Here is a 26473-nt window from a genome sequence, read left to right on the forward strand (position 1 = left end):
ACAAAGAAACAAATTACCTTGGTTTTCACTACAAAGAGGAGCTGGGTTTGCTGAAGAACAGAGTGTGGGAGAGACTTTTGCATCTTTTGATTTTTGCATCATGTGACTATATTAACTTTACACCAAACAGACAGACTGAGAGCATAATACAGCATAAACATATGGAAGGACAAAGATACCACCAGGTCATACAGATCTCTAATAATTAAGCACAGAGGTTGACGCATTTAGCTGCCAGAATAATCAACTCAAAGTTTAATAGTCTAACACAGTAGTTGTGTTAACATAGGGTAGTGATTGGAATATAACAATCATCCTGCCCTCCCCTATCAACTTCATGAAGCACATGGTCACCCAACACATGCTTCTATTAGCAAAAACAGAGGATGAAGTAACCAATTAGGTATTCAAACAACAGCATGCTCCCATTAATGTAGGTATGTATGTATGTATGTCAGTGTACACACACACAAGCACATACACACACGCACATACACACACACACACAATAAAGTGTGAAGATAAATGAGTAGCCAGATTCTTAATACACTTTCCATTTCACAAATACTCCCTGAGGATACACAAGGAACAATTTTTCAGCAACAACCACCAGAAACACAGACCTACTGTGACTTAAACAAATTAGAGTTAACAAGTAGTCTGGAGGAAAGTGGCTTCTGCATTTGTGGTAGCATGTCTACAGTGTCATGGCCATGATTTCTGCGAGTCTCCTGTCCATTCCCTTATGGCAACAAGATGGTTGATCTTACTCCAGGCATCACATCCATATTCAGGACAGGAAGAAGGTAAAGGAGGTGATGTCATCTCTTTTTATCAAGAAAAGATAAGACTGTCCCAGAAACCCTCAAGTGGACTCTTACTTGTATCTCATTAGCCTGACCTATTCATATGGCTATTTCTGAGTAGGCTCCACACCCAACATGCGCCTTGAACTCAAGACCCCGAGACCAAGAGTTTCACCCTCTTCCGACTGAGCTAGCCAGGTGCTCCTCATATGGCTATTTCTGAAAAGGAGTCTTAAAGCATAAATATTTAGTTTTTACAGCATATTAGAGGCATGCAATGGCAAAATAAGCTCAGAATGACTACTGGACAAACCAGCCCACGATGTGTGCCACAAGGACTCTGACAGGCTATAAAAGTTGGCATGTAAAGGTGGTAAGTGTGACCCCCGACAGTTTATGTGCCTTATTGCCTGCCTTCAGAATATTTTAAAATATGACAATACGATGGATTTTAGATTGGATGCACAAGCTGACAAGTAAAAATACTGAAGGCTTTTCATAAATCCAAAAATAAAAACTTAATGTACAAGTTATACATTTATATTTATGTGCCTTCTTATTAGAGGTAATTGTCCTGCCAAATAAATGCACATCCAAAAGTTACACACATTTATTTTCTGTATATTTCTCCTTAAATGTAAGTTTTCATTTGTTTAATGAATTATGTTATAATTGCAATTAATTTCTCAGGATCTATAGACCAGTTCTGTTCCCTCCACTTTGTTAAATGCTAAAGTTTTGTTACAACCGAAGTCCCAAAGAAAATCAATTACCCTATAGCGTCACCATCAGTCTACAGTGCAAAGACATTATACACACAAATATTTTTTCCTGAGCCATTTGGAGGTAAGTTTCAAACATTAAAAGCCCTTCTCCTAAATACTGTGTAAGAGACCCCACTAAAAAGAGAGACATTCTCTTACTAACTAGAATATTATCATGTCTATGACTATTAATGATTCTAATTAACAGGACTATTAATTAGTAATTTTTATGAATAATAAGTATTATCATTTAATCTGTTAAAACTTCTCCAAATGTCTCCCAAAGTATTTTTTTAATCAAAGGCTAATCACACCTAAATGTTTTTGTTTAAAGTGCCGTGTTTTCAAAATTATTCATCCAAAGCGAGTTAATTTTTAATTTTTACCTATATCATTTTTATTGGCTGTCAGTTGATCGGTATTTGGGTTGGATTCCTTATTTATTTATTTATTTTTTTAAAGATTTTATTTAGTTATTCGACAGAGATACAGACAGCCAGCGAGAGAGGGAACACAAGTAGGGGGAGTGGGAGAGGAAGAAGCAGGCTCACAGCGGAGGAGCCTGATGTGGGGCTTGATCCCATAACGCCGGGATCACGCCCTGAGCTGAAGGCAGACGCTTAACCGCTGTGCCACCCAGGCGCCCCTGGGTTGGATTCTTTAAATACAGGTTTTTATATTTATAAAATACCCACTTCTTTTGCATTTTTGTATTTAAATGACTACAGAATATAACAAGAAACTCTTGAGAACATTGTATTTTATAGGAAGAAAAGAAAAATAGGGAAGGAAGACAGGCAGGATTATTTTCGACCTTAAAGAATGGAAATGCACATGAGCACATACAAGCGTGTGCACGCGTGTACGCACACACACACACACACAATTAGAGCAAACACACTCAAAATTTGCCCCAAAAATACAATTACAGAATTCCAAAGCACAAACTCAAATAATAAAGACTGCTACTTGATTTAAGTTTTTTAAATAAATATAAATCTGCTACTTTATTTTTTTTAAGATTTTATTTATTTGAGAGTGAGCAAGAGAGAGAACCCAAGCAGAAGGAGCAGCAGAGGGAAAAGCAAGCTCCCCATTGAGCAGGGAGCCCAATGTGGGGCTCGATCCCAGGACCCTGGGATCATGACCTGAGCCAAAGGCAGAAGCTTAACCAACTGAGCCACCCGGGCGCCCTAAATCTGCTACTTTAATCAAATAAAGAAAATACTCTGAGCTTCCCAATTTAAAACTGAAAATTAATCCAGAAGCAAGGTAACATAGCAGAAAATCATCAGTGTCATTGAGCCTCAGATGGACTGTGAGAAGCGCTCCACATAAGCGTCCCACGATTAATGCTAATGAATGAACTGGCTTCTACCACATTCATAAAAGGTTCAGAATAATATTCTTTATATACACTCTATTCTTCCCTCATGAATATGTGGTTTTCACAGATTCTAAAATCATAGTTACTCTCAAATATCTGATGATTAAAAAAAATAGGTTACAATATGGGAAGCCACTTTACAACCATGAAAAGAACTCTAAAATTTATTATGAGAATTATAATACATGGATTTATTTATTTATCCACATCCACCAACTGTAATATAAGGTCTGTTCAAAATAACCAGTCAATATACCGTACAACTCAGCCTTCAGCTTCATATGATTTCATTTTCCTTTCCTTCTTGTGAAATTAAAATTTTGTGCTCTGAGTTTACTATAACTAATATTAGTGGTTTTGTCCACATGCTCACAAACTAAAGGAAAAGACAGAAAAGCTTTTAGATCACCTAATCAGTACCCTTAGGGGGAAAAAATGCTAATATGGAAACAAAGATCTTTATTTTTTTCTGTATGGGATAAAACAAATGCCTTGTGTGGTTTTAATTACATCCTAATATTTCATAAACATCTTTTAGCGTAAATAGCAAAATAAAGTACCTATTGTGAAAAGCTCAGCAGCTCCCAATTCTGTGATGGCACCAACTTCTACAATCAAGTTTACCGTCCCTACCTCTGGCCACCTTTGAAATCAAATAAACCACCAACAAAACTATGGTTCTTTTTAATGTAACATGTTTACAGAGGTGCTGTTATTATTGTTCTTCCTTTTTAGTACTGTGCTTACTTTTTGCTTACTAACCAAATAATATTACCAAATTATTTTCAGTTATCTAAATTCAGTAGCTAATTTAAATAGTCTTTTGTTTCCCCAAAGGTCTGTTAAGAACACCTCTGCTACGAACTATGGACAAATCATCCTCTGCTATGTAAAAATCTCCAAGTATCCAAAATATTTGGGATTTCCAGGATGTAGGAGGAGGCTAGAGCTCTTGTACAAACAGGAAGCCTAGGCCACAGGCAGAAAGCCAATGTGAATGTGCAAAGCCCTTCAAAGTTACATTTCTGCTGCTGGCTACCCATTTCCACTTATCCTGATACGTCTATCTCATTAGTCTGCTCCTAATCGATTCTGTTAGTAATTTAATACAAAAACAAGTTTTTCTTGTTTCTTATTTGTAAGAGGAGACAAAGAAGAGAAAACTGATTGAGGCTGCCCAGAACAGCCTGACCCAGTTTTATCCCAAGATCTTCCTTTAGGAATAATGCATTTGCCATATCACAAAAGGTAACTTCTGGGTTTCCTGGAAACTGGGATGCTTCTGTTTCTTACTTTCAATATGTACTAAAAAAAAAACTTAGGCGTTACTTAATAAGCAAATGAACTATTTACTTTCAAAATGATTGTCCAGGTCAATAAATGTGATTTTGGGGATGCCTGGGTGGCTCAGTTGGTTAAGCGCTCGCCTTCAGCTCAGGTCATGATCCCTGGGTCCTAGGATTGAGTCCCGCATATTGGGCTCTTGCTCAGCAAGGAGCCTGCTTCTCCCTCTGCCAGTTCTGCCTGCTCTGCCAGCGCTCTCCCTACTTGTGCTCTCTCTGACAGATAAATAAATAAAATCTTAAAAAAAAAATAAAACAAATGTGATTTTTAACCATCCTTTTTCTAGCCAAAGAAAAAAAAACAATGTCTCAAATTTTTACTACTTTTAACAGTTACACTGAATATTATCTAATCACTCTTCCTATTATGGGGCCTCCTAGCTTTCCTACACAATCTTTCTGCATCTTGATTTAAATAAGATACATAACTATTTCTTAAACCTCCGTTTAAAAAAAAATAAAGGAGACCACTCTGACAAGTATTTCAAAGCTCACCACAGCAACTCCTCAGAAAGAGATGAGCAAAAAGCGTTCAATTGTGCCATCAGCTTCCTAAAGAACATTCTTGAAGGCCTTGGAAAACCACATTCATTTCTAAAATGACTGTCTAAAAATTTAAATAAATGAAAAAAATTACTGTCATCTTTACAGTTACTTGCTATTTTTCTTTTTCTCTCCATTCCATCCTCTCACTTAAATTTATTCTGATTTATAACTTCTACACATTTAGAAATATTCTAGGATTCTACATATGTATCTTTTGTTACACAGGAAGAAAAATATGATTTGCTTTGCAACTTTGTGACCTTCTATGAGATATATTCCAGCTAAGGAAGAAAAGATGAAACGCAAAGTATTAACCTTCAATAAGTTTATACACTATGCAAAGTTGTGGATGTCAGTCTTTTATCAAACTCTAAACCCTGAGTTGATTTCCACAGGTGGCCCTGTGCTTATGCCATGGGGTATAGGAGGAAAATGGCACCTGCCAGTTCCTTTATTTCTGGAAGGGTCTCTGTGAATGCTGCGTCTCTGGGACATGCTCCAAGACGAGCAAACACCTTCCCCAATGTGTGCCAAAGGCGTTCCTCAGATCACTGTTTCCACACTGTGTGTCCATGGGGTTGTTTGCCTTCCTCTCTTGAAGTCTCTCCCAGACAAGCCTGCTGACCTTTAAAATTCCAGGCTTTCAGCCTCACCGGTTGCCAAATGTTATGAAATTCATTCCTTCTCACTTTCAAAGGCAATTACTATCAGGATTTGTTTTCCCATTGTGCACCCATGTGTGTTAGTCTGTCTCTCACCATTCTCCATGACTACGGCTCCCTCCCCACCTCCAGGACCACTACAGTCACTTTCTCTCCCAAACGCCTCTCCACACTTCCTACCTTCTTAAATGTGGCCTCTTCTCTACCTTTAGTTGTAGAATTTGTTCTGCCAGTCTACAGGTCAGTTTCTGATGTATTTAGGATGATTTGATAGTTATCTAGTTATATTTGTAGGATAAGATGAGCCTCGGATCATCTTACTCCGCCACCATCCTAAACACTGGTTTTTAAAAATAGGTGTAGATATTTACCCAAAGGATACAAAAATACTGATTTGAAGGGATACATGCACCCTGATGTTTATAGCAGCATAATCAACAATAGCCAAATTATGGAAAGAGCCCAAATGTCTACTGACTGATGAACAAATAAAGAAGATATGGTATACATGCACAATGCAATATTACTCAGCCATAAAAAAGAATGAAATCTTGCCATTTGCAATGATGTGAATGGAGCCACAGAGTATTATGCTAAGTGAAATAAGTAGTTCAGAGAAAGACAAATACCATATGATTTCACTTATATGTGGAATTTAAGAAACAAAACAAATGAATATGGAAGGGTGGGGTAGAGAGAGAGGCACACAAAAAAACAGACTCTTAACTACAGAGAACAAACTGATGGCTGCTGGAGGGGAGGCAGGTGGTGGAATGTTAAGCAGGTGATGGGTATTCAGGTGGTCACTTGTGATGAGCACTGGATGTTGTATGTAAGTGATGAATCACTAAATTCTGCACCTAAAACTAATATTGCACTGTATGTTACCTAACTGGATTTAAATAAAAACTTAGAAAAATAAAATTAAAAATTAGAAAATTAAAAAGAAGAAAGTAACTTACAAGGGAAAAACCATAAGGCTAGCAGGAGATTTTTCAGCAGAAACTTTCCAAGCCAGGAGTGGCACAATATATTCAAAATGCTGAATGGGAAAATCCATGGCCAAAAATACTTTATCCAGCAAGGCTATCATTCAAAAATAGAAGGAGAGAGGGTTTCCTAGACAAACAAAAACTAAAGAGTTCACCCACTAAACCAGCCCTGAAAGAAATATTAAAGGGGGCTCTCTGAGTGGAAAGGAGAGACCAAAAGTGACAGTATAAAGGTAGTAAACACAAAAGCAATAAAAATGAATATTTCTGTAAAAAATCAGGCAAGGAACTCACAAAATAAAAGGATGTAAAATGTAACAACATATAACTATGTGAAGAGGAGAAGAGTAAAGAATGGGTTCAAACTTAAATGACTACCTACTTAACATAGACTGCTATATGCAGAAGATACACACACACACACACACACACACACACACCCCTAATGGTGACCACTTATCAAAACCCACTAATAAATATGCAAAGAATAAAGAGAAAGAAATCTAAATATATCACTAAAGAAAATCAGCAAATAATGAAAGACAAGAAAAGATCAGAGAAAATCTTCAGAAACCATAAAACAAACAATAAAATGACAATAAATAATTTTCTGTATGTAAATGGACTAAATGCTCCAATCAAAAGACACAGGATGACATAATGGTTTAAAAAAACAAGACTCATCTATGTGATGCCTACAAGAGGTCATTTTAGACCTAAAGACAACTGCAGATTGAAAGTCAGGGGATAGAGAAACATCTATCATGCAAATGGATGTGAAAAGGAAGCCAGACACAAATAAGGAATCATGGAACATTACATCAAAAACTAAGGATATACTGTATGGTGACTAACATAATAAAAAATTATTATAAAAAAAAGAGTCAAGGAGGGTCAGATAGTAATTTGAAGAAAAAAAAGAAAGAAAGAAAGAAAGAAAGAAAGAAAGAAAGAAAGAAGAAAAGAAAGCCAGAGTAGCAATACTTATAACAGACAAAACAGACTTTAAAACAAAGACTGTAATAAGAGACAAAGAAAGACCAATATAATAATAAAGGGGGCAATCCAACAAGAAGATATAACAATTGTAAATATTTATATACCCAACGTAGAAGCACCCAAATACATAAAACAGTTAATAACAAACATAAAAGAACTAACCAATAATAATACAATAATAGTAGGGGACTTTCACACCTCGCTTACATGAATGGACAAATCACCTAAACAGAAAATCAGCAAGGAAACAATGGCTTTGAATGACATGCAGGAACAGCTCAATTTAACGGATGTATTCAGAACATTCCATTCTAAAACAGCAGAATACGCATTGTCTTCAAGTGCACATGGAACATTCTCTACAATAAATCATAGATTAGCCCACAAAACAAGCCTCAACAAATTCAAGAAATCGAAGTCATATCATGTATCTTTTCTGACCACATCTTTATGAAACTAGAAGTCAACCACAAGAAAAAATCCAGAAAGACCAGAAATGTATGGGAGGTTAAATAACATGCTATTAAACAATGAATGGGTCAGCAAGCAGGGGAAAAAAAGTACATGGAAACAAATGAAAATAAAAACACAACAGTCTAAAACCTTTGGGATGCAGCAAAAGTAGTTCTAAGAGGGAAGTTTATAGCAATAGAAGTCCACCTCAAGAAGCAAGAAAAATCTCAAATAAATAACCTAACCTTACACATAAAGGTGCTAGAAAAACAACAACAAATAAAATGTAAAACTAGCAGAAAGAAGGAAATAATAAAGATTAGAGCAGAAACAAATGCAATATAAACTAAAAAACAATAGAAGAGATCAACAAAATCAGGAGCTGGATCTTGAAAAAAACCAATAAAACTGAGAAAACTCTTACCAGACTTATCAAGAAAAAAAGAAGAAGGACTCAAATAAATAAAATCACAAATGAGAGAGGAGAAATAACAACCAACACCACAGAAATATGAACAATTATAAGAGCATATTATGAAAACCCATACATCAACAAATTGGACAATCTAAAAGAAATGGATAAATTCCTAGAAACATATAAACTACCAAACATGAATCAGAAAGAAATAGAAAACTTGAACAGATCAATAACCAGCAAGGAAACTGAATCAGTAATCGAAAAAACTCCCAAGAAATAGAAGTCCAGGACCAGATGGCTTCCCAGGCAAATTCTACCAAACATTTAAAGAACGGTTAATACCATTCTTCTTGAACTATTCCAAAAATTAAAAATTAATTCTAGAGAACAAACTGATGGTTACCAGAGGGGACGGGGGTGGGAGGGATTAAGGAGTGCACTTGTGATGAGCACCATGTGTTGTATGGAAGTGTTGAATCACTATATTATACACCTGAAACTAATATAACACTATATTAACTAACAGGAATTAAAATAAAAACTTTTTAAAAAATGGATATCTACAACATACTTATTTCATATTTTCTATCTAGGGATTCTTTATATGCAAAGTCTTTTGCAAGCTGTTTGAGGTTTCTATTGACATACATACTCTCTCTTTCATGGTAACTCCCCTTTAGGTAAAGTGTTTTATTTCAATTTAAGGTGGTACTTTGGTTTCACATTTGAGGACTATTTTGAGATTTGACTTGAAAGAGCATTGCTTCATGAAAGATTTCCATTTTCTTCCGTTAAGCCCTGGGAGCTTCATATACCTAGGACTACCTTAAATGAAAATTCCATTCTATTCACTAAAAGTGTGATTTTTGCAGTTGGTATTTTGTCCAGTACTTTTGGAATATTTGCAGTCAGAAGGTTCCAAGATCTCCACTTCACGAAATTGCCAGGAACAGGAGTACCTACATTTCCTGAACTTTAGTGTGGTACTTATTGCATCTTACTTTTTATTTATGATACATCTGCCCTTTTTCCTCCCAAACAATGCAGGTTCCTTGATAGCAAAGCTGTTTTGTTTTATCTGTGAATCTCTCATAATAGCCAACAACGTACATAAATGGATTTCAATGAATATTTATTAAATAAAAAGATGTTAAAAATTCTGGAAGTATAAATGCATACGGCCCAAGAACTATGATGAATAATGCTTTGGCAGTTGCCTAATTTATTGTTTTCCTAATTCTGCAATTTGTACATGTGAGTACAACAGACTTAAGTATCACATTCTTTATGATAATGAAGGAGAAACATGTCTGATTTTTTAATAGATAAAAAGAGTAAATTCTCTTAGGAGTCCCTCAAGCTCCAGGTAGCTACAAAGGAAAAAGATTTTAGTGTTTGAAAAAGAAAAATGTGTGTAAAGAATATAGACAAAAGTCTTGAAAAAAAAATGCAAAACTGCACTGGTGAAGAGAATGGTATATTTTTAAAGTTTTCTAAATTATAAAGAAATTCATGTAACATAATTGATGATTTCACAAAAAGGTTAAAATGTGGAATGACAACTTACTTTTGTTCTTCCTATGGAAGCTAATGCTCATGAATTATCAGGGTTTTAGTGAAGATTTGGTCAGTAAAAGAAAACATTTATTGAATATAACCTCTCAATTTGGCAGAAAACTCACAAGAGGGGACTCCCTTCAACCTCAATTGTTGATGGCATTCTTCATTTCATAACAGACCTATCATGTCAGTAAAGTATAAGAATATTCCCCAAATAAATTAAATAAAAGAACACTAAGCTAATAACTTACCTTAGAAAGTCAAAGAGAAGAAGAAATTTGATATTTACAGATAACATTTTATCAACTATTATATTTAGTAGTGAGCAGAACCAACTAAAAAATGTACTGTGACATTACTTGTTGAGAACTGGGCAAGAAGCTATAATACCACCCTGAAGTTCACATACCACACATACAGCCACAGTTTGCATGGAAAAAAATAATAATTCATGAAACCAAGTTCATTCAAAAATAACCATGAATAGGAAAAGTCACATCTGAATCATTGTAAGAGCTTTTAAATGTGTGTGTAATCACTTAAAAAGCACAACTAAAAAGGAAATCTATTTATTTCTTTTCCCTACTTAACTAAGCATTCAGTCTATAATCAGCTGGTTAGCATGAAGTATTATTAAGGCACTATTTTTACAGTACCCATTTTTATGGGTTTTGTATGTTACACAAACAGTGGTTTTTAAAAAAATGCATGAATTGGTTATTCTCTTTCATGCTTCCTATATTAAGTCAAACCAAAGCTCTGGATCTTGGCATAATGGTAATGCAAGTGGAAACAAAAACAGTTCAATCTTCAAAATGTTTTTCAATTTTACTCTATTCATTCTATCACATTAAAGTCTCATTTATCAAAAATAGATTTTTAAAGAGCCCTGCGTTTAAGATAATTTCAGAGTTTGTTTCAAATTACAAAAAAATAGGAAATAACAAGTCACTGACTAGAAAAAAACACATAAAAACAAATTATTTAATCGTAAGTGTAAAATTAGTTTTAAAAAAATCCCTTATTGCTGCATAAGGTCACAGATATCAAACAAATCACCACTCAAAAAATACATGGTTATTTTAAAATTCTGTAGAGATGCTTACTGCTACACCATTTTTCAACCTTTCATTGTAGATAATTTCACTATTAATAAAAGTTAAATGTCAATTAAAAGAAAATCACCCAAACAATACAAAGAAAAATGGTCAAGAGCTATAAGCAGATAACTCACAGATAAATACAAAAGGCCAAGTTATATGTGAAAAGTTGCTCAACTTCACTCATCAAGAAAAAACGAGTAAAAACTGAAAATCTTTTTTTTAATCCATAACTTTGGGTATCTTTTATAAGCTAATAATAACCATTAGAAAAGAGTGTGAAGGAGACTTCTAGTTTCCGGTCCAGCACATAAGGAGCTTGGAAGTTGTCACTCTATCCTAACAAGTAAAAAGCTGAACAAACTGAAAAAAATCAACAACTCTTCTTAGATCCACCAGAGAAGTGAGGTCACAAGGTGAACAACTGCCCCCAAAATTGGAGATAGTCAGATACAAAGAATCACAACCTATCAGAGCACAAAACCACAAACAGAAGCCTCCACAGAACTCATGCCAGGATAGGAAACCAGAACTGTAATTGAAGAACTGCTGGAGGCTCAGTGTAGGTAGGTAGACAAGGCCCTAAGTTAAAAACTCTCGTGGGGAGAGGTGGGGGAAGTTGTTGAGGAATGGGATGACACTTTTGTGAGTTTTACCTCCTAGAGCTCTACCAGGTTTTCACAGTAGTGAAAATTGGAGAAAAATTCCTTTATGCTTCAGGGAGGAGGAGGAGAAAAGGAATCATTTTTACATATAAGAGAGCATTCTGTTCTTATTAACAATGCCTGTCCTCAAGAGAAACTATTTTACCAGAGCCTAGTCTGTGGGGTTTTATCCAAGCGTAAACTCAATGCAAAATACTCAACTCCAGGCAGCTCTGAACTGCTACATGGAAAAAGGTAGGAGTGAAAAACAAAGAGGTACTTCCAAAGTTCACAGACCAGAGGCACAGGCTCACTAAAGGACTGGGACATAATTATAGGAATACAGAATGTTTCCCTCCCCCACACCTCATCACCATATTATTAAAGGCTTATTTCCCACAGTTCCTTTTACCCAATACATATGTCCAGTTATCAAGAAAAAATTACAAGGCATACTGTAATGCCAAAAACACAGTTTGAAGAGCAAGAACAAGCATCCAACCAGATTCAGATATGACAAGAATGCTAGAATTATCAGACAAGGAATTCGAAAGAACCATGATTCAAACGCTAAGGGCTCTAATGAAAAAGTAGACAAGATGGAAGAACAATGGATACTGTAAGCACAGAGATGGAAAGTCTAAGAAAGCATACAAAAGAAATGCTAGAAATCAAAAATACTAAGGATATGCAAACACCTAAAACCAAAGAAGGAAAAAGAAAAAAGACTGAAAAGAAAAGCAGAACAGAATATTCAAGAACTGTGGAACAACTACAAAAGATGTAACCTAAACAAAGCAGGAATACCAAAAGAAGAGGAGAGAGAAGAAGAGAAGACATTTTTGTAAAAGTGACTGAGAATTTCTCCAAAATAACATCAGACACCAAATCACAGATCCAGGAAGCTCAGAGAATGGGAAAGATAAATGCCCCCCAAAAAACTATATCCAGGTAAATCATATTGAAATACAGAAAATCAAAGATAAAGATAAAAATCTTGAAAGAAGCCAGAGGGGAAAAAACACCTTCCCACAGAGGAGCAAAGGCAAGAATTACATCTGACTTCTCAGAAATCATGGAATAAAGAAGAGAGTGATGTGAAATATTTCAAGTGTCAAAATAAAAAACAACAAAAAGAACAACAAAAAACTACACACACACACACAAAAAAAACCCTCCACCAAACTTGGATGCATGGACTGCAAAATTATCTTTCAAAAGGAGTAATAAAGACTTTCTCAGACAAACAAACATTAAGGGAATTTGTTGCCAGTAGACCAGCTTTGCAAGAAATATTAAAAGAGAAAGACACTGATAAGCCAGAAACATGGTTCTACATAAAGGAATAATATTAGAGAAGTAATAAGGGAAGCTTAAATCAACTTTTTTCTTTTTTAAAAAAAGATATTATTTTATTTATTTGAGAGAGAAACAGAGAAAGAGTGCATGAGCAGGGGAAGGGGAAGAGGGAGAAGCAGACTCCCCACTGAGCAGGGAGCAGGATCAATCCCAGAGATCATGATCTGAGCCAAATGCAGATGCTTAACCGACTGAGCCACCCAGGTGCCCCTAAACTTTTATTTTTCTTATTCATAAGTGATCCAACAAACAATAATTTGTTCAAAATAATAAAAGCAACAATGTATCTATGTGTGTGTATTTATATATGATTATGTACACCTGAAATGAATGACAGCAATGATACAGGGATGAGAGGGAGGAATTAGGAATTTTTTATTTGAGGTACTTGCGTTACCCATGAAGCAGTACAGTATTATTTGAAAGTAGACCTAGATTAGTTGTAAATGTATATTGCAAACTGTAGGGCAACCACCAAAAAAAGTTTAAAAAAAAATTGATATACTACAAAAGGAGAGAAAATGGCATCGTGATAAATGCTCAGAGTATAGAGAAACAAGCATTCCCACACGGGAAAATGATATAAACAAAAATTACAGACAACATGAATCTCTCTCAATAGGGTAATGGATAAATTATGGAACCACAGACTATTCAGCTATAAATATATACTGATATATCAAAAGCATCAAGATACAGGGCGCTTGGGTGGCTCAGTCAGTTAAGTGTCTGCCTTTGGCTCAGGTCGTGATCCCAGCGTCCTGGGATCAAGCCCCTGCTTTGGGCTCCCTGCTCAGTGGGGAGCCTACTTCTGCCTCTTCCTCTGCCCTTCCCCCTGCTTGTGCTCTCTCTCTCTCTCTCTCATGAATAAATAAAATCTTTTTTAAAAAAAGCATCAAGATATGTTAAGTGAAAAGTATTCCGCAAAACAATATATTAGAAATGTCTTCTATATAATTGTTTAAAATGATTAGAGAGGGAGAGAGAGTAGGGGTGGGAGGTACCCGGACAGAGAGAATAGACTATGAAGACACATTCCAAATTATCAGTAGGGGTTCTTTCTGGCAAGAGCAACGGGACTTAGAGTAAATGGAAAGGGGGTATCTGTCTTGATTATTATATAAAATTTTTCTATGTATACACTGCAATGAGAATCTCTAGATATGTTATCTATACAAATGTTTTTTTAAAAGAAAAAACAAAGGAAGCAAGAAAGGAAGAATATAGTAGCGTCTTTCCATAAAACCAAGAAAGTGGTTGCTAGCTTGTCTCAGTCACTGCCAGAACGATTTCAACCAAATTATTTCAAATAGGAACTTGAGATCCACTATTAACAATTTTAATTTATAGTGTCAATGAAGGAGCAATTTGATTTACAACTATACTTTCACACAAATAGTTTAGATTGGCCTGAGAACAAGCCAAGGATCCAACAGAATTTTGGAGCTAGAAGGACTTTCTGGCCCCTCATTTGATACATGAGGAAACTGAGAACAAAGATACTTGTCCTAAAACAAACAACTAATTTCATCACTGTTAAAAGAGGAAAGAACTCAACCTTCTTGCTCCTTGTCCAGACCTCTGGTAAACTCAATTTATTTCTTCTAACTACTTTATCAATATCATCTGTGGTTCCTAACAATTCCCACGTGGTTCCGGGAAATTTTCATTTTCCAATCCCATTTCCAAATCACCTGACTAAAAAGAATTTCACATTTTCAGGTTGGAGACAGTAAGAGAATTCATAGAACTCAGCATGGTGAAGGAATTTAGAAACTGTCTAATATTCCTTTTTTTTTTTTTTAAAGAAAACAAAACAACTTAAGTTTAACTTGCTATATCCAGTGAGTCAGACACAAAGTCCAGAGTGCAAAACCCCTAGGATAGTCTCCCCCTGTACTTCCCATTCATTTTACTTAAAAAAAAAAAAAAAAAAAAAAAGGACAGTATGATACTACAGAAAGAATACATACTAACTGGGTGACATTGGGCAAGTCATTAAATTTGAAAACTAAGTTTCTTTAACTATTAAATACACAGGGTCAATCAGGTGAGCTCTGAAGTTTCTTACGTCTTTCCATGATTCTGGAATTTTAAAGATAGGCTTCAAATGCATTAGGTCTTGGGATCCAGTGGCAAAATGAAATACCACAGTCCAACTCTCTGAGTAGCTTCAAAGAGCTATAGAGAAGGAGAGCACAGACAACAGAAGAGAATAGAATGGAGTTCAGGAACTCCTTAGCATGGACCCAAATCTGGAAAAATAGGACTAGCTGGTGAATTTGTGGTTTTAGATTCAGTGAAGTGCTTCAGAAAGTTGCTATGTGCCATAATTCCACACATGCCACAGGTTCCCAGGAAGTTAACTTCTCCTGAACATCTAGTTTTCACCTCTTACTATTCCTACCCAGTAATGTTCTGAGAATGCATCTAATATAGTTGGACAACTAATAACAAATTATATAAATTATATATGCTATTAAGGACAAAGAATTTGGTTTCCTTTAAAAACAGCATTCGACAGTTGGTAACTGCTAAAACAAAAGACCAATAATACTTAAGTCTGATTCTGGTATATTTGAGGATATAGTAACATGAATGTAAGTAACCTTTTTCTGAAAAATCATGAGAGGCAGACCTCAAAGGCTTGTTCCTAACTCATTCCTCAGCTCACATTTTGCTACAAGGCAATTCTTGCTAGCATGCATATAGTTAATACCATTATTTATGTCTTCATAACCTCAGTTTAAATAACTGTAAGAAATAACCTGTACAGTCTCTTCATATTGAATTCTTTTCCTATAGTTATTCACTCTGTTCTTCTTTCAGATATATCCAATTCTTTACTGCCCATAATCTGTTTCTTCTTTCTCTCTTTGTCCTAAAAATCTTTCCTGACAGGGCATGATACTTATTAAAGGCCTGAACAATAATGAAACAGTTTTACCTCCATCCCCAGAACCTTCCATTGATCCCATCAGTTGTATGCTTATCTAGTTGATATGTTTTATCCTTTGAGCTTCTAAGTGGATTTTCATAAATTCTAAGTAGACATACTTTTTGGATGAAATATATTTTGAGTAGGTAAATCCCAAATTTTGGCAGAATAGTTTAGAGCTCCCCACCAGTACCCTAAAGGTAGGACTGGGGCTAGGGTGTGACTGAAAACGCAGGCATTGGTGGGAAAACCAGAAGAAAAGAATTGATCACTGGCATAGGTTTCTGTCCCTCTTTCCAAAATGGTGACGGTGGAAGAAAAAGAGGAGACAAATAAAAAAGCACCAGCTAGATGTGAAGGATCCAAGAATAGATGAGGCCTCAAGACACAAGAATGCCAGGTAGGGAAGTTCCCCAGTCCCATGCCACACTCAGGCCAATAAGATGCTCCAGGAGTAAAGCAGAAAAACTAGCCTGATATACTTGGGCAATGAGGACTTGACATTCTCACTGATTATTTCAGAAGTTTCAGACCATCTGATTCCACTACCACTAGCATCTACCGTCAGTGGACGCTGTGTATCCTAAGGAAACCACAGGCTACAACAAGACCATGGACACCACAGTGAATTCAGCAGCAATAGAAGCCAGCAACCCAAAAGGAGGTGGAGGGCAAGTCCCATCTCAGCAGAAGCCAACAATAAGGAAGAGGGAGACCATGTACCAGATGGTCCCTCTCACAATGACAAAGAAGCTCCCTTGAATCCTGATGCCAGCCAGCAGAGAGGGAAAAGTGGTAAACAAATATAAAGTGCCATGTATAAAGGGACGAGGCTTACATGGAAGGAACTAGTAAAATGAAGGCAAGAAGTCAGGCATTAAACTGAGTTAAAGAAGATAAACAGTTACAAAAGGCACCCTTCCTGCAATTTCCAGCATGGGCTGGGAAGGAGAGACAGTATGGGTGTGTACATCTGGTGAAGTCTTCCCCAGCCACAGGCCCAGAACACATGCTTTGAACATGACTTTGAAGCCTAAGCCTGGGCCTGGCAATACGTCCCCTGCAGCTGCACAGGACTCCTTTGGCAAGGCCCCACACAGTCTGCATGTAGCCCCTGTGGCCCAGAGAGTCAAACACCAAGTGGGTCAGTCCCTCTAAGCCTTCAGTGGCCTGTGGGCTCTGAAGTCCTCTGTGTCTTCTGCCCTCAATGGTGCCAGGCTCCCACTACACACCCGGCCACTAGGTACTGATCATCTACTCCCTGTCTGCACTCAAGAGTATCCTACTGTCTGCACAGCAACTCCAGACCAGTCCCAGCCTGACCAAACCAGAGAACTTCTCTGCTACCTAGCCAAACCATACCTTCTTCATTAAGGTCTGTGTCCCTTCCAAGCATGTCCTTAACTTGGACACTCTCTCAGCTCTAGAGTACCACCTAGAGTTTCTTTATATCTTACAGTTACTCTTTCAACATAGTTAACAATTCTTTATACTAAACTTCCCCTGATTAACCTAATGTATAGTTTGGGGGCTTTTTAAAGATTTTATTTATTTATTTGTCAGAGAGAGAGCACACAACCAGGGGGAGCAGCAGGTAGAGGGAGAAGCACGCTCCCTGCTGAGAAAGGAGCCTGATGCAGGACTCTATCCCAGGACCCTGGGATCATGACTTGAGCCTAAGGCAGACGCTTAACCAACTGAGCCACCCAGGCACCCCAATGTATAGTTTCCATCTCCTGATTGGACCCAGTGGGCTACATCCACCTAGTCTCAAAATCTGACTCTCCCAGTATTTCCACTTTCTCATTTCCTTTCCATCCCTTGGACCATTCCCAGCCCCTCATGTCTCTTTCCTATAGAGACGGTCTTGGACAACCTTGGATCTATTTTATAAACCCTCCCCCAAAATACCATTTTATTTGTCAACTTAGAAACACATAAGTGTTCTCTCCTTCCTATCAGATCAAATATGAACTCCTATGTTGAGATTTTAAGGCCTTCTGTGACCTGGCCTCACCAGCCCCACTGCATATAAGGAATACTTCCTGCCAGGTAAGAGTCATATAGGTGTCTAGCCTTCATGATACCACATCCTACTGTCATGTCTGTGTTTATGCTCCTCTCTTCTCCCTCTTTTCCCACTTATCCCAGAGCCTTCTGGGGCCAGTTCTAAGAGTGCCCATCCATGAGTTCTTTTGGGAACAATTTCTTCCTACACTTTTGTCTGTGTGTCCTCATCATATAATTAGCATCTTATTATACCCTGTCTTAATTCTCCAACTAGAGATAACACCTCCCAGATTAACCCTATAATATACTTCTCTAATTTATTCATAGCTATTACCCCAATTTATTTTTAACTATACTTTATATGTCTTATACAACTTCACTACTCTTTCACATAGTGTTAAGCTCAATGTTACATGATGGGAAAATCAGACTAAGTCAAATAGTTTTAACCCTATGTAACAGTTATGGATAGGATCACTGCAAGACTATATAAAATCTTTCTACAGATTAGAAAAAGGCACCCCTTCCCCCAAACTGATTCCGCAGCCTCACATCTGGTTACACAGCTTGGCAAATGGAGCCCAGGCAGGATTTCAACTCAACCCTATACAACTGTACATGGCAGCACTGGATTTATTAACATGTCACTGACTAAAAGAGTCGAAGTGTATTATAAAAAAAAAAAAACTTTTAAAGGATATTGTCTCTTGAATTTTGTTTTAGTAGAATTTTATGCTACTGTATATCACTCTAATCCTAGATAATGTCTCACAGCTTGGGTATTAAATTAGTTTTATGGCAAATTTCATGCATTCGTAGGTATTTCATGTGATTCTCTTCATGACCAATATTAACTGGAGGTCTAAGTCCACGCTAGGCCCTGGAGCTGGGCCCTGCAGCTAGGCCCTGCGGCACAAATATGGTATCTGACTGGTTTACAGCTCATTGAATCAATCTATATTTAGAAGAACATAATTTTGTCATGTTATACTTACTGATAAACTTGTTTTGCATAGTCTCCAACAGTGCTTGGTGAGCATCTTCAGCTTGTAAAGCATGTGAACATTCTCTAGCCAGTATGGTGCGCACAAGATGCTCCCCACATCCTAGAAATAAAAGGAAACCAAGAGGGGTTGAGGAAAAGTAGTGCTAAACATCCATCTTGTCTTATTAGCATTAAAACACCCTTATATGCCACTTAAGAAGTAGCTGTTTGGGAGAATAATTCAGTGATGGATGAAATGACTTCTATGAGCAATCTAGAATTTTAATGAGACTCAGCGGAAAATAAACAAATAACTGTATCAAAAGGAATGTCAAAAGAAAACAGAAAAATAAAAGAAAACCCCTTTTTCATAGGAATGATTTACATAATATAGGAATTCAGATTCTCTGCCTAGGAATCTCCTATGGTTCTGCTCTTTTCCATTGTTGGGTAACTACAGAAATTCTATTTTATAATTTATTTGTTTACTACAATTGCCCTAGTCTCCCACTTTGCCTCTGGCACCCCACACACCTGGGAGCATGGGAAAAAATCTAAACAGCCAGGGGCAATCCAGATCCCCATTTACCTACTTTTCACTAAAATGTCCACCACACATCAACAGCTGCAAAGTGGACTTAATAAAATAGCAACTTTCTCACCTTATAATAGTAACTTACATAGACTTCAGGGATGAAACTCTGTAATTCTAAAAAAAAGAATGCATTTTTAAATCCCTGTAATGAACTGGGACCATTCAGACACACTAAAAAAGGGTAAGCATGATGGCGATGGGAAGCACTGCCTAGAATTCCATTACACTTTTTATCTGTTAAAAGTAGAAACTGCCTGCAAAGACAAAAGAAATTTAACTTATAGGTTGATAAGTTCAAATAAAAGATTTCTGAAGAAGCTGATTTTTTTCTTAGATAAACAAAATTAAAAAGCTACTTTCATAAATATTGGAGGGGTAAACCTTCTCAAAAAAGTACAAAGTGGGGGCACCTGGGTGGCTCAGTCATTGAACATCTGCCTTTGGCTCAGGGTGTGATCCCGGCGTCTGGGATCAAGCCCCACATCAGGCTCCTCTGCTGGGAGCCTGCTTTTTCCTCTCCCGCTCCCCCTGCTTGTGTTCCCTCTCTCACTGGCTATCTCTCTCTCTGCCAAATAAATAAAATCTTAAAAAAAAAAAAAAAGTACCAAGTGACAGGGCACCTGGGTGGGTGAGTCAGTTAAGCATCCCAGGTCATGATGGTTTGGCTCAAGTCATGATCTCATGGGTCATGAGATCGAGCCCCGCATCAGGCTCCATGCTCAGCGAGAAGTCTGCTTGAAGGTTCTCTACCTCTGCCCCTCCCCACCATGCACACGCTCTCTCTCAAATAAATCTTTAAAAAAAATACTAAGTGCCCCTTGAAATGCTTATTATATATAAAATCAGTTGCATTAGCTACAATGTAAATATCCTCTTACCCAAATGAGAACAGTAAATACATAAGACCTGCTTCCCATTTCTTAAAAAATTAAAATAAAATCTTGAGGGAAGCAGCTCAGCATGGGCGCTGGCTGCCTAACTTGCTTACGCCACGTCCCACACACCTGGTGCTACTGCCCCTCTCGGTCAAGCTTGCTTCAGTCCCAGTGGGACAGGCCCTTCCCCCAGAAGACCAGCAGAAACTCCTGCCCACCCCACAGATCCCAAACAGAGAGTTCTACAGGGCCTCTGTTCTGCTGGAGTTGGTATCAGGGTCATTTCACAAGCAGACCAGAGCACACCTAGTTAAAACTCACCACAGTCAGGCCAGGAACCAAACACTGCCCACAACAAAGAAGAGTCTCTGCAGATGACTGGCCCGAAGGACAGAGCCACCAAAACACAACAGCACAGTGCACACAACTCACATGGGAGACATTCCCTGAAATGTCAGACCCTGGGCCCTACATGGCCTCTTCTTCATAAGGCCATTACTTTCAGGAGCAGGAGACATAATGGGCTTTTCTAACACACAAAAGAAGGCAGGAACCTAGACAAAATACGAAGATGGAGGAATTTATCCCAAATGAAAGAAGAAAATAAAGCCACAGCCAGAGAGCTAAGCAAAACAGAAGTAAGGAACATGCCTGATGGAGAAATTAAAGCAACAATCATAAAGATATGTGCTGGGCTTTAGAAAAGAATAGAAAAAAAAAAAAAGAAAAGAAAAGAAAACATTCTATCCCATACAACAGATATAAAGGAGTTAAAAAAGAATTAATCAGAGATGAAGAATACAATAAACAAGATTGTAAATAAGCTTGAGGCAATGAATAGCAGGGTGGAAAAGGCAGAGGAATGAATGAGTGATCCAGAAGACAAAATAATGGAAAATAATGAAGCTGAACAAAGAGAGAAAGAATTATGCACCATGAGAATAGACTTAGGGAACTCAATGACCCCATCAAATGTAATAACATTCCTATTATACGAGTCCCAGAAAAAGAAGAAAGAGAAAGGGAGCAGAAAATTTATTTCAAGAAATAACAGCAGAAAACTTTACTAATCTGGGAAAGGAAACAGACATCCAGATCAGGAGGCACAGAGAACTCCTATCAAATCAACAAAAGCAGGCCAACACCAAGACATATTGTAATTAAATTTGCAAAATACAGCGATAAGGGAAAAATCTTGAAAGCAACAAGACAAAATAAGTCCTTAACTCACAAGGGACAACCCGTAAGGGTAGCTGCAGATTTCTCAACAGAAACTTGGCAAGCCAGAAGAAAGTGGCATGATATACTCAAAGTGCTGAATGGGAAAAATCTGCAGCCAAGAACACTCTATCCAGCAAGACTATCATTCAAAATAAAAGGAGAGACAGAGTCTCCCAGACAAACAAAACCAAAGGAGTTCAGGACCAGTAAACCAGCCCTGCAAGAAATATTAAAGGAGACTTTTTGGTGCCAAGAAGAGACCAAAAGTGACAAAGACAAGAAGGATCAGAGCAAATCTCCAGAAACAATGAAAAAACAAGTAATAAAATGGCAATAACTACATACGTATCAATAATTACTCTGAATGAAAATGAACTAAATGTTAAATGCTAACAAATCAAGAAGCATAGGGTGTAGGAATGGATAAAAAAACAACCCATCCATATGCTGGCTATAAGAGACTCATTTTAGACCTAAAGACATCTGCAGACTGAAAGTGAGAGGGTGGAGAAATACTTATTATGCAAATGGATGTTAAAAGAAAGCCAGAGTAGCAATACTTATATTGGACAAACTAGACTTTTTTGTTCTTGTATTATTTTTTGTTTTTATATTTTATTTTTTTAAAGATTTTATTTATTTGAGAAAGAGAGAGAGAAAGCACAAGCAGGGGGAGCAGCAGGCAGAGGGAGAGGGAGAAGCAGGTTCCCTGCTGAGCAGGGAGCCCAATGCAGGGCTTGATCCCAGGATGCTGGGATCACGACCTGAGCCAAAAGCAGACTCTTAACCTATTGAGCCACCCAGGTGCCTCATATTGGTTGTTGTGTTGTTTTTTTTTTTTTTTAAGATTATATTTATTTTAGAGAGAGATCACGTGCAAGCAGGGGAATGGGCAGAGGGAGAGGAAGAGAGAGAATCTCAAGCAGACTCCCTGCTGAGTGCAGAGCCCAGCACAAGGCTAGATCTCAGGACCCTGAGATCATGACACGAGCCAAAATCAAGAGTCAGATGTCCAACTGACTAAACCATCCAGGTGCCCCTGTTCTTGTATTGTTTTTATCCTGCTTGGTATCAGGGTAATATTGGCCTCATGGAATGATTATGAATGTGTTCCCTCTATTCCATTATTTGTAAGATTTTGATAAAGATTATGCTGGAAGATTTTTTATTCCTAATTCAACTTTCATCCTTGTTATTGGTCTAAGAAGATTTCCTACTTCTTGGATTTAAGATTCATAACTGAATCTTAGCAACCTGTGCATTTTTAGGAATTATCTGGGGTTTTTTCTAAGTTAATTGATTTCTTAGTATAAAACTGTCTATAGTAATCTGTTATCACACTATGTATTTCTGTGGTTATCTGCTGTATTGTTTTCTATCTCTCATTTTGGTTTTTGAGTCTTCTCTTTTTTCTTAGTTAATGTAGTTAAAGCATTGACAATTTTGTTTTGTTTTGTTTTTGGAAAAACTGGTCATTACTTTCCATGTTATGTTATTGTTTATTCTGGTCTCTACTTAAAATTTCTGGTTTTTCTTTATTTCCTTCCTCTACTAAATTTCAGCTAAGTTTCTTTTTTCTAGTTCCTTGTGGTGTAATGTTGTTTATTTGAACTTTTTTCTTAATACAAGCATTTATGGCATAAACTTCACTCTTACTTCTGCTTTTGCTGCATCCCATAGGTTTTGGAATACTGTGTTTTTCTTTTGTTTTGAGACATATTTTGATTTGCCATTTGATTCCTATTTGGCCCGTTGCTTGTGCAATAGTGTGTTACTTAACATTTACATATTAAATATTTAATATTTACACTGTAGATTTTTCATCTTTGTTTTATTGTTGATCTTCAGTTTTGTACCATTGTGGTTGGAAAATATAGTTGGTATGATTTCAATCTTCTTAAACTTGTAATATTTGTTATGTCTCTTTTTATGTGATTTAACTAGGGGATTCTTATGTGTATTCTATTTTTCTTGGATGGAATGTTTTATATGTATCTCTTAGAATCACATATTCTGAAGTACGTTTCAAGTAAAAAATATTCTTGTTGAGGAAAAAAAAATTAAAAGCTCACCTTAAAAAGAAATCCTGCCAAAGGTATTCCATTAGTTTATTAGAAATCAAGTTCTACATTAATTCACATAATGGGTAAAAGGTATCAAAGGTCTGAGCACCTACTGAGACTAAAGAAGAAGTATGATTCAACTCATAGTCAAAAAATTCACAGCAAAAGAAGGAGCATCTCTACCATTCACTCAGGTTTCCCCACAGGTACAGGGAAAAAAGTAACATTTTCTCATGTTATTAATCTACACACACACACACACACACACACACACACACACTACACTGGTAAAGGTTCTTAGCAATCAAAAAGAAATGTGGGCTAAGATTATCAAATGAAAGAACCACTCTTAAATAATATCTACAAATTTTTAAATTTATGAAACATAAAGCAACACAAACTGATAGAATACACAATTAGCTGGTATGTATTGTGACAGGCATTAGGCACCAACAATAAATCACCCTAAAAAATATTATCTATAATTGTAAACCATCGTTATGCCTTTCATATCAGGAATTTTCCCTTCATATGTACACCTCTCCTTCCCATTCTCTCCCTCCCTTCGTTTCCTCCCTCAGTATATACATGCACAGATGCATACACACATAGGTGCATATTATGAATACACATACAATATATACTGATTGTCAAAAGTACAAACCATTCAAAAAGTGTGAAAGTAACTGGAAGAGACTCTTAATCTTAGTAAACAAACTGAGGTTTGCTGGAGGGGAGGGTGTGGGGGGATGGGGTAAAGGGGTGATGGACACTGGGGAGGGTATGTGTTGTAATGAGCACTGGGTATTATAGAAGACTGATGAACCACAGACCTGTATCCCTGAAACAAATAATACATTATATATTAATTAATTGAATTTAAATTAAAAATAATTTTTAAAAGTGTGAAAGTTTTTTTTTTAAATCACTTGATATTTTGGGCACCTGGGTGGCTCAATGGGTTAAGTGTCTGCCTTCAGCTCAGGTCATGATCCCAGGGTCCTGGGATCAAGCCCCACATTGAGCTCCCTGCTCAACAGGGAGTCTGCTTCTCTCTCTGGCCCTCCCCTGCTCATGCTCATGCTCTCTCTCTCTCTCTCTAATAAATAAATCTTTAAAAAAAAAATCACTTGATATCTTGCCAGAAGTAACTTCCTTGTATTTTTGGTAAAGTGTAAATGTAAATATCCTTCCAGATCTGAATAGCATTTCATAAGCATCTACACTTAGAGGAAGATCTAGAAATGCAATTTAATATATAACTTTCTGAGCAGGATTGTGGTGTCTCCTATTTTGTTAAATTTTGCAATATTATTTTTATAATCAGGAAAAAAACAGCAATAAAGCTAACAGAAAAGAAACCATTTTTATGTAAAGACACTGTGCTAAGCTCATGAAACTCCATAAATTTTAATTCCCTTTGTGTACATATTTGATGTTGAAGAGTGAAATGTTATACTTTAGAACAATAATAATTGTTAGGAAATTGGCATATTATAAGCTAAATGAGTGTTCAGAAGGTTATGTACACATGCCTCAAGTCAAAGAGCTAAACCACATGAAGTTAACATTACATCAAAAATACACAATATGTGTCAGAGAGACTTTTCCTCCGTTGTTATACAAGAATATATAGGGTTTTCCAATGATTGATTTTTCACCAAGAAACTTTTAAAATTATGACTTCTATTCAGACATATATCACCTCTAACATAAGAGCGTTGACATCAAAAGCTTGTTCTCCTGCAGGTTCCAATCAAAGAAAAGTCTGACTTATGTGGTTTTACCCACAAAATTCCAAGGTTTCTTAGAATATGCTGCCAGATAGCTGAAGTGTGATTCAAAGGCAAACAGTTCCATTCATTATACACGGATATGAAGAAATAAGCCTTTCATTGTGTCCTCCTTTTGTCCTTATTCAGGCAAGCGTGTATTTATACTCTCAGATCTTAGCAGAAAACATGAATTATATATAGAATGAAGACCTAACAACAAACCTAGAAGAAAAGTGATATGAGCATACCTCAGAGATATTGCAGGTTCAGTTCCAGACCACTGCAATACAATGAGTCAAATAAATGTTTGGGTTTCCCAGTGCATATGAAAGTTACGTTTACACTATATTCTAGTTTATTGAGTGTTCAATAATATTATGTCTAAAAAAACAATGTACATACCTTAATTAAAAAATACTTTATTGCTAAAAAATGCGAACCATCGTCTGAGCTTTCAGCAAGTCATAATAACTGACCAGAGATCACTATAACAAATATAATAATAATGGAAAAGTTTGAAGTATTGTGAGAATTACCAACATGTGACACAGACACAAAGTGAGCAAATGCTGTTGGAAAAATGGTGCCAACAGAATTGCTCAACACAGGGTTGCTACAATTCTTCAATTTGTTTGGAAAAAAAGAGGAATATATGTGAACCACAATAAAGTGAAGCACAGTAAATGAGGTATGTTGTACATAGCAAATTCTAAAAGAACTTATTTTAGCATCAGTAAGAATGATAACTGCATGGATTGAAACACATAGTGAATTCATAACTTACATTCTAAAAAGCATCTGTCACCTCTGAAAGACGGCATGGAACCAATTCACTATTCTGAAAACTGGTGAGTTAAACAATCTAGCATTTCTCTGTCCTTCCTAAAGGAACTGTACAGCAGGGTAACCACATAGTTCATGAAGGAAAATTTTCTCCACAGAAGTATCCCAACTAATAAATGAAGAAGAATTAAGCAG

At 36.7% G+C, this 26473-nt stretch overlaps 1 protein-coding gene across 5 annotated transcripts in view; it reads right to left on the minus strand.

Moving 5' to 3' along the window:
* TASP1 (taspase 1) overlaps positions 1–26473 on the minus strand; it is a 253010-nt gene that overhangs the window by 87487 nt on the left and 139050 nt on the right. For all 5 annotated transcript variants that reach the window (XR_003317189.4, XM_026503016.3, XM_044385679.2 and 2 more), the window contains one exon: positions 18977–19087. Coding sequence is in view for 4 of the 5 variants with exons in the window: in XM_026503016.3 (XP_026358801.1) it covers positions 18977–19087 (111 nt within the window). In the remaining variant the exon portion in view is untranslated. The remainder of the gene's footprint in view (positions 1–18976; positions 19088–26473) is intronic.

Source organism: Ursus arctos, unplaced genomic scaffold (assembly GCF_023065955.2).
Source record: "Ursus arctos isolate Adak ecotype North America unplaced genomic scaffold, UrsArc2.0 scaffold_16, whole genome shotgun sequence".
In the NCBI taxonomy this organism is placed as follows: Eukaryota; Metazoa; Chordata; class Mammalia; order Carnivora; family Ursidae; genus Ursus; species Ursus arctos.